General features: G+C 42.2%; 1 protein-coding gene across 2 annotated transcripts in view; it reads left to right on the plus strand.

The window, feature by feature from the left end:
• The first annotated feature begins 216 nt into the window (after positions 1 to 216).
• Positions 217 to 17,158, plus strand: part of LOC142899523 (NEDD4-like E3 ubiquitin-protein ligase WWP1) — a 28,530-nt gene continuing 11,588 nt past the window's right edge. For both annotated transcript variants that reach the window (XM_076043140.1, XM_076043141.1), the window contains exons 1-11: positions 217 to 375; positions 5,136 to 5,192; positions 5,543 to 5,634; positions 7,033 to 7,171; positions 9,247 to 9,371; positions 9,911 to 10,069; positions 10,206 to 10,278; positions 12,875 to 13,059; positions 15,071 to 15,581; positions 16,415 to 16,510; positions 17,049 to 17,158. The exon at positions 17,049 to 17,158 is cut by the window's right edge and continues 65 nt beyond it. In XM_076043140.1, coding sequence (XP_075899255.1) covers positions 5,565 to 5,634; positions 7,033 to 7,171; positions 9,247 to 9,371; positions 9,911 to 10,069; positions 10,206 to 10,278; positions 12,875 to 13,059; positions 15,071 to 15,581; positions 16,415 to 16,510; positions 17,049 to 17,158 — 1,468 coding nt within the window. In that variant the 5' untranslated portion in view covers positions 217 to 375; positions 5,136 to 5,192; positions 5,543 to 5,564. The remainder of the gene's footprint in view (positions 376 to 5,135; positions 5,193 to 5,542; positions 5,635 to 7,032; positions 7,172 to 9,246; positions 9,372 to 9,910; positions 10,070 to 10,205; positions 10,279 to 12,874; positions 13,060 to 15,070; positions 15,582 to 16,414; positions 16,511 to 17,048) is intronic.

A 17,158-nucleotide genomic window follows, 5' to 3' on the forward strand; every position in this document is an offset into this window, starting at 1 on the left:
TATGGTGTTGCAAAAACGCATATTTTCCAAGTTAAAAAAAATATATATAATAATAACAACACCTTTTTTTGAAAAAGAAAAAAAAACCCACAACAAACTTGAGAATTATTCCAAAAAACAGCAATGCCGATATCCGCAGTAACGATGTGTGCAATGTAAATAGCGAACTGTCGAATTCCCTGTTATTACACGGCGATATTTGAGGTGGCGCGCCTGTCGCCCGTATGTTTTCGCTCCCCGGCTGACTCCTGCTCCTTCAGAGATGGCTAGAGAGCCGTAGCCGACTGTGGAGGCCTGCGCGGTTGGGCTTTTCACCGACAACCGTAACGCCGCAGAGACGTAAGCAGCTGGAGCTGGAGTGGGGCGCCACACAAGGTAAACACACGCCCGCTTTTATGAGTCGAACCCTTGCGAGCCACTTGTTTCTTTTTTCGCCGTTGACTAACTGGAATTGGACCCTGTCTTTCAAGCAGTTCACTAAACTGTCCGACTGCTAGCACCGGACCGCCTGATCACTAGCACATCCCCCCCCCCCCCAAACTATGTTTGTTAGCCGGCTAACGGGCAGCGATTGGACGACACGGCTAACCGCGTTAGCTTCAGTCCGCTAAATTAGCCGCGTCCGGGTACCACTAAGTTGTTTAAACGACACGAGCCTGGCGTGTGGTTGCCTGTTATTGCAACGCAGTGCCTTCTCGAATACGTTCGCTGTGTCATTACTTTGATTTGCCAGTAGCAAAGTCGAGCTGTGACGCACAAACGCGAAATTACAAGATTTTCCGCCGTCTACCCGACTTAGCTTTTCGAAAGCTAACGCGACGTTTGGTAAAGCTGTCGTAGCAAACTACTGCCAGCGTTCGGGCTTTATCTGGCACAAGGGTCAACTTTGTTAAATATCCAGTGACTTGGGGGGGCCTTATCTTTCAGCACAACAGAGGAACGTTTCCGCTGTTTCGATTTGGACACATAAACCAGGCCTTTTTCGTTCTACAATCAAGTCACGGTTACTCGGGAAGATAACCTTTGCGTGACAGGAGACTGCAAAGTTAGCGAACGCTTGCGAAGCATATCACACACGTTAAGAGGCTACATGTTTTGACCACCATCCTCTGAAATGTCACCAAGGTACTCTGCTCCTTTATGCCCGAGGAACTGGATTTCTACTTGACTGAACTTCTCAAACTGGACATGACACAACCCGTTTCCCCATGAAACTTTTAGTGTTGTTGTCGTCATATTTTTGTTTTCTTCAAGGTCTTGCGTTAAGGTGTTGGGCAAAACACAGGTTTGTTTTTGGTTTTTTTTGTCTTACATTTAAGTCAAAGCACTTCCGTGCTGCGCTTGAAACTTGCTGTTTCGGTAATGAGGAATAGTTAATATTCGTCTAGATGAGGAGTGGGCAAACTTTTTGACTGGTGGGGCATCAGTGGAGGAGATGAATGGAGTGTTTTGGTGACCCACCTCATAGGAGGATAAAAAATAGTTTGCAGTTTCGTAGTTTGCCCATGCCTGGGCTCTAACCACCCCATAACCACATCGAACAACCCCAGAACATCATAAGAACCACCACCACCAGAACCATTTAGAACCACCCCGAGCCCAGCTAGACCAGGACTAGGAAAATAATTTGACAGAGAGAGGGGGGCAGGAGCAGATGGATGCAGTGTTTTGGTGACCCACCTCATAGGAGGATAAAAAAATAGTTTTCGGTTTCGTAGTTTGCCCATGCCTGGGCTCTAACCACCCCACATAGAACAACCCCAGAACATCATAAAAACCACCTAGAACCACCACCAGAACCACCCCAAAACCATTTGGATCCACCCCTAGCCCAGCTTGACCAGGACTACGAAAAGAATTTGACAGGTGGGCCACAATGGCTTCTAAAATGTGACAGAGAGAGGGGGGCAGGAGCAGATGGATGGAGTGTTTTGGTGACCCACCTCATAGGAGGAAAAAAATATATAATAATAATAATAAATTTATTTGTAGGCGCCTTTCAAGACACCTTACAGAATCAAGAATTTAAGACATCAGGATTAAAACGTCAATTAAAAACATCAATCATGAAATATGTAAAAAAAAAAAAAAAAAAACTAAAAAAAAACAACAACAAACTAAAACAAAAGTTGTTGCTTTAGTGTCAATTGAAAATGAACCAAAGCAAAATTCCAACAAAATGCGTCTTTGACGCTGATTGATGAAGTGACTCTTTAAACACAAAACACAAATGCAGCTTCTTTTTTCGAGTGCTAACAGTTCCTGCTATGTAAAAGCAATTCAGAGTTATGTTATTCTTCACGATATCATCATCATCACAGTGGCAGAAAATGCCAGAACGCAGGGAAACTAAAACATAAAATAAGGTTTTATTAACATAGTTTCAAATTCAGGAGGGCCGGATTAAAAAGCTCAACGGGCCGCGTGTGGCCCCTCGGGCCGTAGTTTGCCCGTGCCCGGGCTCCTGGCTCCCATTGCAGAGAGAAATGATTGGCGAAAATGGCTTGGCCAGTCTTTCTCCCACTGCCCTGCGAAAAGACGTTCCAGTTGGTACCTTTGAGAGTGTTTCCTCCCCCCCCACAACCTTTGCACTCCGTTTACTGCTTCTCTCTCTTTTTTTTTTTAATGACTTGACTCATTTCTTCTCTTTCGTCATTGAGGAATCGTGCGCAAGCCAGTTTTTTTGTTTGTTTTTTTTCAGTCGCTCCGACAAGAGCAACCGCAGCATCATTTAGGGATATTTTTTATTGCTATTTTTAGACGGCACATCACATTCATGTACCCACAACCAAATTTATTCTACCAAAAAAAAATCAAAACTCTACCCAACTTTCTATCATATCTAGGAAAATATATAAATAAAGAATAAACAAATGGCCAACATACACACTCTCTCACTCTCTCTCTCACTGTCTCTCCCTCTCTTTACACTATAAAGTTCTTGTAGAATAGAGTAGATCTACTTTATTGATCCCAAATTTGGAAGAAAAGAAAACAATCACTGTTGCAACACTAAAAAAACAACACAAAAAATAAACCACGCGGTAATTCCAAGAAACATTAAAGTCAATCCGTGCACAACAAACTGACAAACAGGAGCAGATGGGCAAAAGACCATGCCGTGGCAAGGATAAGCCGGGTATTGTGAACCATCAGTGCAATATGTGTCTCATCTAATGCAAATAACAAGCGTTCAATCAGTTATGTAGAGGCGCTAGTTGTCGGGGGGGGGGGGGGGATTAATGTTTTCGTTGCTCGCGTTACAATCTGACATTGAGCTCCGACTTTTCACCGACGTCTCTCTCTCTCGCGCACGCACACACACAACCATTATGCTTTGTCATTTGACATTGGAGACTGAGAAAAGTCTGACGCCACCGCAGAGATAATAGGACCGGTCTTGAGCAGGGACGGACGCAGCAGCAGCAGCAGCCGTTAAACTCTTAACGGGTCTTTTTTTTTTTTTCATTTGAATGATCTCAGTTTTAGTTCCTATCTGACAGGCAGTTCTGCTGCTTTCACACAGACAGAAGAGCTGTTTTGCCATCGCTGAGGCTGTTTATGCCGGGCGACATTCGAAGCAAGTCTATTTTCACGATTCAGGCACGGATTTTGGCTACTTTGGCGCAAACAAAAACATAAAAGTGAATGTTGTGTAACATGCACAGGGCCCACTCCGGGCACAGGACGGTGTGTGTTTTCGTACAATAACGAGCATTTACATGAGCAAAAACAACAGCAGAGAAGCTTAGGGCGTGGATCTGTTTGGGATTTTGGTGATTTACGGCGACGTGACAGCTGGCAGAAGAAGAGCGATCTCGGATCGAGCGGGACATCAGAAAACAGGTGTCGACCTTGAGGTGACCTTTCACCGCATTTGCTGATGAGATTTAAAAAAAAAAAAAAAAAAATGTTTGCAGAGTGCGCGTGGCATTTTTAGCGCAAAGCCACGCGTTGCAAAATCAAATGCCGTCGGATTAAAACGTACAGTGCAAAGGTTTCCCCACTAGTATGCACGCCTTCTTACCCTCACGGCTCACTACGTCACTACTACACACTGGCCCCCTTTAACGTCAAGTCAAATGGCAATCTTTCGCATAGGCGTTGATTCAGCACCATTGCAAATCCAAAGACAAATGGCCGTTTCCTCTCTTTTCACTTGAATTTTACTGTATTTCCAAAGTGAAATTTAAGCAAACTTTTGAAGTTTTCGCTTTAAATTTTATTTTATTTTTATTTTTTTAAATGCAAACTCCTCACTTCCACCAAGTGGCTTCATGCAATCGAACGCGGAGGCTCGACAAAGCGTTTGCGACGTCATTACAGCGCGGCGGTAGCGGCTAACCCGCTAGCCCATTCCAGAAGCGTATTTAACTTTATCGTCGTTTCCAGGAAGTCGATACATGGCCGGTTTTCTTCTGAATTCGGCGTCGTTAAAGTGAAACATAGAGAGCTTTACGGAGGTGAACCGTCACCAAACGTTTCCAACCTGGCGCTTTGGGTGCAGAGCATTAAAAGTTATGAATGCTAAAAAAAATTTTTTTTAAAAATGAACAGCTTCCACGTGCGAAACTCGTATTGCAGAATTTGCGATGCTGCCACCTGTGGCCTTGACCTTTGCCCTTTGGCCCCTCTGGCTCGACTTTTTGCCCGTACTGGAGGAGAGGAGATGATGAGACAACGAGTGGTGACCAGCAGTGAAGAGCAAACTTTCCGACTTTCCTCGCTGGCTTGATTTAGTCGTTCTGTCTCCGAATTGATTTACACCATCATTTAACGACACACAGGGAAAAATGTAAAAAAAAATGTAAAAAATGTAATATATATATATATATATATATTATTATTATTATTATTATTTTTTTTTTTTTGCCTTACCCTAACTTTTTATTTATTTATTTATTTATTTTTTTTACCTTTTTTCCTTTCTTACTCGATAGATATTTTAATTTATTTCTTTATATTATTTTTTTTTAATTAATATCAATCTGGCAACGGTCTCGCGTAGTTTTTCCACGGTGCACAAACCAAAAAAAACCCAAATGGATGTAGTTTGATCCATATTCGACCGTCCGTCTTGACGCCGCAGCGGAGCGCACGCGACGGCTTGATCCTGACGCTCACTTCTCTTTCAGGGGAATCATGGGACACGGAGTGGGCTGAACCAAAGGGTCCTGCAGCGCACGCCACTTGTGAGTGTAGATTTCGGTTTCCTGCTTTACGTTTTGTTTTTTTGTAAACTTCAGATTCAAAGATTTTTATTTGCTGCGTGTCGGTGGAAATTTTTGTGCGGCAAAACCCGACGTGGTTGTGCATTAAGACGAATAGAGAAAGTGCACCAAAAAAAAAGAGAGAATCTAGAAAGTTAAATAATAAGATTTTACAAATATACGAGCAGAATTTCTTTCCCCGGTTTTGCTTTTTTTTCTTTTCTTTTTTTTTCTTAAGCATTTACGATTTCCTGACGGCTTGATTCCGACTCGTATGCTCCTCCCGCCAGTCCAATGTTTGTCTTGAATATTTGTCCTTGTGGCCCCTGAAGGTTTCCCACTGTGGTTTGTGACATGGCCACGGCCTCATCTCGAGCTGAGTCTAGCCATAACCACAGCGGAACGTCACAGCTCCATGCCGTTGGTGAGTGCGCACGCACACACGCACACACACACACACACACACTCACTCACTCACTCAGTTGTGTGTGTGTAGTGTTCTCATAAGTGTTCTAGCCAGGAGTCGCAGGACCCAAATTTATTCCGCGGCACCCTGAATTCAGCGCTCGAAAGCACAGTGAGATAATGTCAGGTGTGCCGTGAAAAATTATCCAATTTTATTAAATTGATGTAAAAAAAAAAAAAAAAAAAAAAATATGCATCATAGCATTCCATTGCGGATTGGCTGTGATTCAAAAGGCCTGTTTTCCTCCCTGGATGTCAGCTTCGTGTGCATCTAAACAGGTTTCACACTGTGTAGTGTGTAGAAATAAACGAAGAGGCTATATTGTCGTTATTGGGCTAAAAAGTGTCATTCTTTAAAAACAATTTTTAAAAAAGTTGAAAAACAGTGGTCTAGTCAAGGCATGGGCAAACTACATGTTTTGCTAAACTACGGCCACCAGTTGGTGGCAACCAGGAAGACCTTTTCCTTGCGTGTCGCTCCGTCCGTCCAGCTCGTCGCAGCATCGACTCCTCTCACTACCTGCTTCGCTGTGCTTCGTGCCGCTCGCAAGTCACGTGACCGGAACTCGCGTCAATGAAATCGCAAACTTTGCGGTTAGAAAGTCTTGTTTTCGTCCTATATTGATATTGATATCGGATATCGGTCTGATATCAGCCAAAAAAATGAATATCGGATTACATCGGACGTCATCTTAAGTCTCCGATATTAACACTCCGATAGAAAGCAGTCCATTCTACTCCGGCGGAAAAATAATCTCCACATCATGCTGGGACTGCAGAAAGTGGAGATGGAGGAGTCGGGGTCATCGCGAGTTTAGTTAACTGACAATATTGTTTTGTTGTTTTTTTTTTGTTCCTGCTCTCAGTTGCTTTCAGAATGTTTGAATTGTTTGCAGTATAAGTTAATTGGGGTCATTGTTTCACAGACTCCTGATTTATTTTTTTTATTTATTTTTTCTATTCCGCAGTTGTTTTTTTTTTAAATAATTGTTAATAATAAGTGGTATGTTCTCCGATACAACTGTTTTTGACTCTTACTCTCAGTTTGAGTAATATCACTTGATGCTGCCTTTTTTAACACTCCACAGAATAAATAATGAAAGTATGTTTCATTTGTAGCATGCCGATATCGGATTGTTATCGGTATCGGCCGATATTCAAGGTTGAAATATCGGTATCGTATCGGGACAGCCCTACATAAAATAGCTGTATGTTGTGGCCCCACCAGTCAAAAAGTTTGCCCACTTTTGGGGTTGCGACCCACCAGTTGAGAAATGGCTGGACTCGACTCGTCAAAAGAGCCAACGCCGCAGCGTTCCCACTTTGACCAATCCTCCGTGTCACCCCCCCACCCCAGTGTCCTGCGGCAAGATCAAGAGGAAGAAGAGCCTTTTCGGCACCGCCATCTATGTGGAGGTGACAGCGGAGGGCGAGTCCCGCCGCACGGCCAAGTCCCACAGCTCCTCCAGCCCCAAGTGGGAAGAGGCGCTGCTCCTGTAAGAAGCCACTCCTTCTCCCTCTCTATGGTTTTTGTTTGTTTGTTTGTTTGTTTGTTTGTTTGTCTTGGGTCGGGGAGGTTGTGTTTTGTCATTCTAAGCCAAAGGTGCCAACCTCTGGTCGCGGCCCAAATTTGGCCCGCATTGTGATTATCAGGGTTCCCGCGGGGTCTTAAAAAGTCTTAAAAGCATTTGTGCATTTGGAAATAATACCCTTAAAAAGACTCGGAAAAGTCTTGAAGTCTTTTGATATCTGGGTCTTAAAAATTGTGCTGTATGTAACTTCTCATCAACGCACCAATATGCCGGGTGCCAACCGCCGGTTTGAAAAAGAAAAAGGAAAAAAAAGAAGCACGCTCCAGCATCACAACACAGACACAGACAACAAGGCAAGCGGCTAGCTAATTCATGCTGGGAACATGGGGAAATGTACGTTGGATGGATGAAATGTCTTTTCGGCATTGGTTAATACCAACGTCGGACAACGTTTCTGCGGCTTACTGCACTGCGCGTGCAAGAAGAGGTTTCAAATCGGAACGACGGAAGTGAAGTGAAGGCGTTGGGCTCCCGTGCCAAATCGACGAAGCACGCAAAGTATGTCAGAGGAAAGAGAACAAACTCCTGCCCTCGCCGCCGGGTTCCCGCCAGCTAGCCAGCTAGCTGCTAATGCGCCCGAAGCAGCAGGCGCTGGCCAGCTAGCCGTTTTGTTTGTTGGAATAAATTAATGTTCTGAAATTCAAGGATTTCATTTTTCTTTGCCGGTGAAATGGGCCCGAGAATATTAATTTTTGATATACATGGTCTTAAAAAGGTCCTAAAAAGAGTTGAATTTAATCTGATGAAACCGGTAGGAACCCTGAATTATATATCTATATATTTCTTTGTGCGTGTCAGGACACCACAAGTAAATGAACATGTGAAACGCTGGTAATTATTGCAAATGAGATGTAACGGAGCCTTGTTTTTCGTCATGCGTTTGCCCCGTGGATGTGTTTTTTTTTTCTCATGAAAGATGAGGCATTAGATATTTTCCTCTCTCTCCGGCTGATTTTGACCCCCACACGTCACTGTCGGGCTCGTTCGGTGTAAAAAGAGTCCAAGATTTCACGAGACTCAGACTTCTGGAGCCAACATTTTTGGCGGCGAGGTCCTGCACACATATATATATACATATGTATGTGTATATATATACATATGTATGTGTGTATATATATATATATATATATATATATATATATACATATATATATACATATGTATGTGTGTGTGTATATATATATAATATATATATATGTATATATATATATATATATATATATATATATATATATATATATATATACATACGTATATATATATATATATATATATATGTATGTATGTATGTGTGTATATATATATATATATATATATATATATATATATATATATATATATATATATATATACGTATGTATGTGTATATATATATATATATATATATATATATATATATATATACGTATGTATGTATGTATGTGTATATATATATATATATGTATATATACATATATACATACATACATACATACGTATATATATATATATATATATGTATATATATATATATATATATATATATATATATATATATATATATATATATACACACACACATACATATGTATATATATATATATATATATATATATATATATATACATATATACACACATACATATGTGTGTGTGTGTGTGTGTGTGTGTGTATATATATATATATATATATATACATATATATATATATATATATATATGTATATGGATATATATATATAGATATATATATGTATATACATATGTATATATATATACATATGTATACATATGTATATATAGATATATATATGTATATATATATACATATGTATACATATGTATGTATATATATATATACATACGTATGTATACATATGTATATGTATGTGTATATATATATATGTGTGTGTGTGTGTATCTGATATGTGATGGCCTTTTTTTCATGACTTTGATTAAAAATTGTGTTTCTTGTGTGTGTTTTGTCTGTTTCGTCAAAAGGAATGTAACGCCGCACACGCAGGTGGATTTCAAAGTATGGAGCCACAACACCTTGAAGACGGATACCCTGCTTGGCAAAGCCACCTTGGACCTCTCTAAGGCCTTGGAGCAGCACAATGGGAAATGTAACGACGAGGATCCTTGAATATTATTTCACAAGGGCGCTTGGCTCGGCTGCACGCGCTGAAACGCACGTGGATTTTGTGCGTTTTAAGAGTCATTTCAATAAAGAGCTAAATACCGCTTGGCTTCAGGGACACAGATTCCGTCGGAACTTTGCTTTGGTTCCTTTTCAGTTGACCTTAAAAGCAGTATGTTTTGGCCTTTTCAGACATGGCAATTAATCACTGTCATTGTTTACGTAACGATTTTATATGCGTATACGTGCGTATAAATGTGTCACTTTTAACTTGGCGCTTTTAAATAGTTTCTATCGGCTTTAAATTGTTTGTGTGATTTTTACTCCGACTTTCCATTTCTCAACACTGAGCGAGGTCAACACCCCATACCGATATGGCAGTATTTTTTTTTTTTTTTTTTTGAGCGGTTGCATGGTCATTCGGGACCTTTCCTGGCGGTTACACGCGGGCGCTTTAACCTGCGTTACACCACTGGTTGACGCCAATTTGTTTGCTCTTCTCTTCCCCCCCATCCGCCCGCCAAGTGGAGAACGTGAAGGAGGTGCTGCACCTGAGCGCCGAGCAGAAAGGAGCCCTGGTCTACGTCGGGGAGCTGACGGTCCACCTCAACAAGCTGAGCGCAGCCGGCGAGCAGGAGGAGCCGGCGCCGCTGCTCACCAACGGCAACGCCGCAAATGGCACCAGTGAGTATAGGCCGACTCTCGTTGGCGCGAGACGTGAACTTGTGAAACGTCCGAGATGCGATGTTTGATGAAAACCTGCCTGTTTTTTTTTTTTTGTTTTTTTTTTCTTGGGTCGTTTTTTTAACCCCGTTTCCAGAAGTCAAGCAGAACGGCGACGCCATCCATGAAAACGGGGACTCGTCTTCGTCCTCGTCGAGGGCTGCCAACAGGTAGAGTCGCCGCCTCGGCCGGCGCGGTGCTGGGGGTTCGATGTCATGGGGAATAAATTCTCCCGCAGTGGTGACGGGGGAAGAAAACGCGCGTAATAAAAATAATTTTAAAAATATATGATCCAGTTCCCATTTTAAACCCCCATCCCAGTCTCGCGTGATTAATTAGCTAAAAATTCTATATAGATCTGGAAGAAAAATATTTGAATTACTTTGAATTACGTCTTGATTACATGCAGAGCTCGACACGCTTGCCATCGGGATCCATTATGTTACACGCCGTAACTTTAAGACGGGTCACGCGCAAAACATTTAAAGGTCCACTGTGTCAAATTTGTCTTGATTTAGCATTTCTATGTTGTTGAATGCTTAATAAAGCACCCATAAATACATTAATAAGTGTATAATGGTAGTACAATAAAAATTAATTTGGGTTTCCTCCCCTTAGATCAGTACTCAAATATCTATAAGAATATATATATATATGTAGACGGATCAATCAGGGTCTGGCTCCCAGTAAGCCATTTTGCACCACCATTGTTTAAGGAAGCCCACCTGAGAGTGTCTATATATATGTATATATACATATATGTGTGTATATATGGATACATATGTATGTATGTATGAATGTATGTATGTATACATATATGTATGTATATATGTATATATACATATATGTATGTATCTATGTATGTATGTATGTGTGTATATATATATATGTAGATATATATGTACTATATATATGTAGGTGTGAGGTGTACATACATATGTATGTATGTATGTGTATATGTATATGTATATATGTGTGTGTGTGTGTGTGTGTGTATATATATATATATATACACATACATATATATCTATACATATGCATGTATATACAGTATATCTGCGTTTTCTGCTGCTTTTTCAACAAGTCTTGTTGCGCTGCTTTAGGCCCATTATCCTCCACACTTCGCTAATGTTGTTTTTTTTTTTTTATTGGAAAACCGCCGAGCGAGAATGTGGGCTCAGCGTAATGAGCAGGACGTTCACGTGGGGTGGCGGGTGGGGGGGGGGGCAGCAACTCTGGTTTCTCGCTGCATTGCGGTCGCTCGCAGGGCTGCAGGACACAAAGAAGTGCTCTTTGAAACAACAACTTTTCTTTTCTTTTCTTCTTCTGCTTTTTCCGTAACCTGTCAAAGAGAACAGGCGCAAGGGATTTTTTTGGACTTTTCTCCCATTATCAAAGGCAGTAAAATTAAGGGTCTTTAAAGAGGCGCGACGACCAATTATTGTGGACTCGAAAGTGCACAGTGGGCCATTTGTGAGCGATTTGTTCCACTTTCCTAACTCGAGGGTTTCTGCTAGTTTTTCCTCCATGTCTGGAAAAACATTGTCTAGACAAAATGTGAAATGACTGTACTTTTATTTGATATACAGTATATATAATCTTTATAATCATTATTATTCTTCTTTTTTTTTCTTTTCTTTTTTTTTTTTTTTTAGGTCAAATCTGTCTTCAGCATTAAATTACTGCTTACACAGCAAGTTGTTTTACTTTTTGTTCTGGTATTTGTTGTGAATACGTCACTGTTTACAAGATTTAAAAGAAAAGGTGCAATATAAAACATTAACGCTGAAGACACCTTTGAAGATTTACCCCCGCCCCCAAGGCTCCAAGTTAGGCATTGTTGGAAATCGGCTGACGTCACTTCAGCATGATTAACTTTCCTAACCTAACCTTCACCTTGCCTCGTTTTGTCAGATAAAATTGTGTTGCGACACATTTTATCTGCCTATGTGTAAATGCGTCAGTTTCCACTTTGATAAAGTTCCCAAAAAGCCAATTTTCTGATAACGTGTTTGTGTTCACGTGTGATTTACATCAGTGGTTCTCGGCTGGTAGTATCTGGAGCCACATCATGAAGTCGCGACCCAAATTTATTGCACATAAATAACGCTAGCCCACTTTCTATCACGTCCAGTCAATAAGTGACTGAAATTATTGAATTGAATTGAATTGAATTGACCGGTACAGAGCACTTGATAAGGACATTACACATTATAGAATTACTTTGATTTTTATTTAATTTTCCCACAGATGTTGTGTCATTTGATCAACATTCCTCAACATGTTTTTATGAAACAAGTTTCAAGTACAAGTATAAACACACATTTAACAAAGTTGTCATATGCATACATATTCTACTGGTATCGGAGTACGAGTACAGTACTCAACCCCGACATTGTTACCAATATCAGACACTGATCAGATATCAGTTACTGATACAGGTACCAATACCAGTATTGGATATCGTACTGGTATTGTATCGGTACTGGCATTGGTACGATATCTGGTATCTGTACAATACCTGGTATCAGTGCAGTACCTGGCACCGATTCCCGATACTGGTATCGGTACTGATACCTGGTACCAATACCCAATGCTGATATCGGTGCTTATACCCGGAACCGATACCCGATGCTGGTATCAGTGCAGATACCCGATACTGGTATCAGTGCATCCCCATTCAGAAGTATCTGGCAGTCATGGCTCTAACGCCGGACGCTAAGCTAGCTAGCTAACTGAGTGAACTTGCGCTCTCTCCTGTGGCAGCTCGTCGAACGGTGCAGGGTTGGGCCCCCGCTCGGCTTCCTGCTCGGCCTCCAACAGTGTGGACGGCGAGGTGCCTTCCAGCTCCTGCAGCTCGGCCCTGAGCCACGCCGTCAACGGAGAGGCCACGGCCAGCTGCTCCCCGCTCCACCGGCCAGCTGATGGTGATCACGCCGGGACAACGACAGGTGACTGTGTTTTCTTTTTAATCAATCAATCACATATTTTGGGACAAATGAGCTCTGAATTTTTTTTATAACATTTTTTTGAAATTTGAAATTTTTTGTTACATTTTTTTAAATATTTTTTTATTACCTATATATATATATATACACACACACATACATATAGCTGGTGTTTGATGTGTTTTGACCAGCGCATTGTTTACACCCCCACACCCCCACACCCCACCCCCGGCGTAACTCGGACACACTGGGCCAGGCATAAAAAACAAAAGAAAAGAAAAAAGCATCCGCGCTAAAATATTTATTGCTTGCTCACTATTGTGGCGGCCGTGGGGAGCTGGATGCTCCCCTCGAGCCGCAAAGGATTATGGGGGAATTGTTTTGTGGAGTTCTGTTCATTGCTGTTGTTGAACTGCAAGTGTGTGAGTGTCTTTGAGTGTGTTAGTGCGTGTTTAATGTTCCTTTGGTGTTGCACATCATGTTTTGTTCGTGTCGGTCCGAACCGTGAGTCAATGTTTGAGTTCAAGTTCAAGTTCAGGCTACAAAATAAAAGGTGACGTAAATGTGACGCACCAAAGACATACATTTCAAATTTGTTGTTGAAATTTGATGTTCAATTCAGTATGTAATTCAACCGGCTGCAAGCAGCTCACCAGTCCCCTGCGCTTCACTCGGTCCCAGTGTTGGGCTGGTCGGTCCATTATTTATTTATTTTTATTGAGTCAGGCCCCGGAGGCTGCGCTGATGTCGGCACCTCTTGTCTTAAAACTTGCCCCAGGAAGGGTGAAAGTCAAATGTTAAAAACCAAAGCAGCGTGTGCGGTGGGAGTCGGCAGCAATTTGAACAGCCAGAGCTGCTGCGAGTATTTGCGTTTCAGTACTCACTACTCAGTACCGAGTACTCAATAAGGTCATTACGTTATAGAAAAAGTATTGTATTACTTTGATTTTTTTTTTTCTGTTCTTTCTACAGATGTTGTGTTATTTCAACAACGTTTGTCAGCGTGTTTTTCTAGAGCAAGTTTGACTGCAGTACAAACATTCATTTAACAAAATACTGTCATATGTATACATATAGAACTGGTATTGCACACTCAACTCTGGTATTAGTACCGATACCCTATGGGTACTGATATCAGTATCGGGTATCGGTACGGATCCCCGATACCAAGTATAGTACAAGTACTTGCATATCAGTACTCACCGATACCGAGCATTAGATAAAACAAGCTAAGACGATTACATTTTTTTCTTTTCAGTTTTTGCACCGATGTTGTGTTATTTGAACAACATTCCTCAGCATGTTTTTCTGGAACAAGTTTCACTTGCAGTACAAACTCACGTTTAACAAAAATGGTCATATACATGCATGTACAAGTGGTATCGGCGTCGTGGTATCGGCCCGTATTTTTACGAGTACGAGTAGAGTGCTCCTCTCCCGGTATCGCTACCCATAGATGTTACTGGTACCAATACCCGATGCTGGTATCGACACCAATACTGGTACCGGTACCTATACCCCATGCTGGTATCAGTACCGATACCCATCAAAGCTTTCCGTGCATCCCCATTCAGAAGTATCTTGGTTTGTATCGGCCCTATTTCATCTCAATCCCAGCATATCTACCGATACCCAATACTGGTATCGGTATCGGTGCATCCCTAGTACTTAATGTAATTTACTGGTGGGAAAAGTGTGCGTGTGTGTGTGCGCACATGCACGTACGGCAGTCATAATTAAGGTAGATGTCAAGTTTGAACAAGACGGTTTCTGACGTATTGTTTGTAAAGAAAGAAAATGTCACTGCTGTCTTGAGTTTCAAAAAATTTAGTGATGCCAACAGTCAAGACCTCCAGACAAGAAGCAGATTTTGTAGTTTAAAGCTCCCAAATTGGACCTATTTTTCAGATCTTTATTCATTTTTTTAAAATCCTGCACGCAAGTGAAGCAGCTTCGCACGATCAGACGAGAGAGAAAAAAAAAAAAACTTGATTCTTTCTCCAATTCTCCGCAGTCAACGGCGACTCTGGCGACGCCGCCGAGGCCCCGCCTTTGCCCGCTGCCGACGCGCTGCCTCCCGCGGGCGACGACGGGGACTGCAGCCAAGACGCCAACGTGCCAGACCGGGACGCCGCACCAAATAGCCCACCGCAGCCGCTTCCAGCCCCTACTAACCCTCCAGCCTCCTCCTCCTCCTCCTCCTCCTCTGCTGCTGCTGCTGCTGCTGCTGCTGCTGCTGCTGCTAAACCCGCTGATAGCACTGCTGATGCTGCTGCTGCTGCTGGTTCCTCCTCCACGACGTCCTCGGCAGTGGCTGCCACAACCTCCTCCTCCTCCTCGCCGTGCCCTCCCTCCTGCCCCTCCCCCTCCTCCTCCTCCTCCTTAGCACAAGGAGAGCCAAATGCTACCGCAGGTGCTAGCGGTAGCAGTGGTAGCAGTGGTGGCAACGCCCCTGCCACGACGGATGGGGCCAAGCCCCGACAGCAGGTCCCCAATGGTGGAGCTTCAGACGCCCTGCCACCCGGGTAAAGCTCCCACCTCTGCTTTCATTCGGTGTTTTACTGCATTTACATCATCAACATTATTATTATTAGTAGTAGTAGTTGTAGTTGTAGTAGTAGTATTATCTATATTATGATTAGCATTAGTGTGTAATATTTTGGCTTGATTTATGATTTATATATTGGTGAAAGCTTAATGTTCTGCCCATAAATACATTGATAAAAGTGTATAATCGCAGTACAATAAAAGTCATTTGGTTTTCCGACCCTTAAGGTCCTTGCACACCGGGAGTGAATTTGCGAGGCAAATAATTTGCTTTAATTAAAAAAAAAAAAAAAAAAAAACTCTGAAAGTCAATGCAACGTTCCACATCTGCAGCGAGAACCGCTGGACCTCTGACCAATTCAAAATGACGTTGGCATGTCGACGGCATCCAGGAGCTTAAATTTTACCCAGAGAAATTTCACCAGTGCTTTAGCTATTCTATTCTTCTATTCTTTTTCTTTTGTTAATGCAGCCATTACCAGGACATCGTCACTTGAGGATGTAGTCGACTCCATTGTTTCTCCTTTGGTGCGAAAGAAAGGGCGCCAAACTTTATTCGTTTATTAGTTTACTGGCGAGCTCCGGAGAGGGATGGAGAGTGAGAGAGTGCTGCAATTTAAAATGTGACCACTTGATGTCGCCTTCTCCTCTTCTAATCTCCAAACATTACACGCCGGAACTCTGTTTTTCTCATCGGCTCTGTGAAACCAATCAATTGATGGCACAAGTCATTTTCTTTCACTCCCTTAATGTTCGTTCACTACACTTTTTTCAAAAAGGATTTTTGACTCTTTAAACTCTTTCCGTTCAGGTGGGAGCAAAGGAAGGACCCCCACGGGAGAACGTACTATGTCGACCACAACACCAGGACCACCACCTGGGAAAGGCCGCAGCCCCTCCCACCAGGGTGAGTGTCTCCCCCTGAGTATTCGGGAAGCATAAATGGCAACGACGTAGTGACTCGGCTGAGTTAACAGCCACTTGCTGTTGACTCGCACATCTCATGTTTTTACTCCGAGGAGTCAAGTACTTTCAACATATATATATACACATACACATACATATATGTATATATACACATATATATATATGCATATATATGTGCATATGTGCACATATATATGCATATATATATGTGCACATATGCATATATGTATATCATTTTCGAATGATAGATGATAGATCTGTTTGCGCGAGGATGTTTGTTTGAGGCAAATTAAACTTTAAACGGATCATTTCATTTTACTGTACGCCAGGTTAGACATTATTCAGCCCGAGTGTCATCTTCAGTGAGAGAGCAGTGGTTGTGTGTGTGTGTTTTTTTTCGTATCGGCCACAGACCTCCCGCAGCTCGACTTTTCAACCTATTAAACTCCGTGATTCATTTACACCCCAGCTTTTCACCCCGTCACCGTGTCCCCGTCTCGTTTCCCTCCGTCTGCCAGGTGGGAGCGCCGCGTGGACGACCGCGGCAGGATCTACTACGTGGACCACAACACGCGCACCACCACGTGGCAGCGCCCCACCACCGAGTCGGTCCGCAACTTCGAGCAGT

The sequence above is a fragment of the Nelusetta ayraudi genome, unplaced genomic scaffold, assembly GCF_046127955.1.
Source record: "Nelusetta ayraudi isolate G7.1 ecotype Tasmania unplaced genomic scaffold, CSIRO-AGI_Nayr_v1 ptg000073l, whole genome shotgun sequence".
NCBI lineage: Eukaryota > Metazoa > Chordata > Actinopteri > Tetraodontiformes > Monacanthidae > Nelusetta > Nelusetta ayraudi.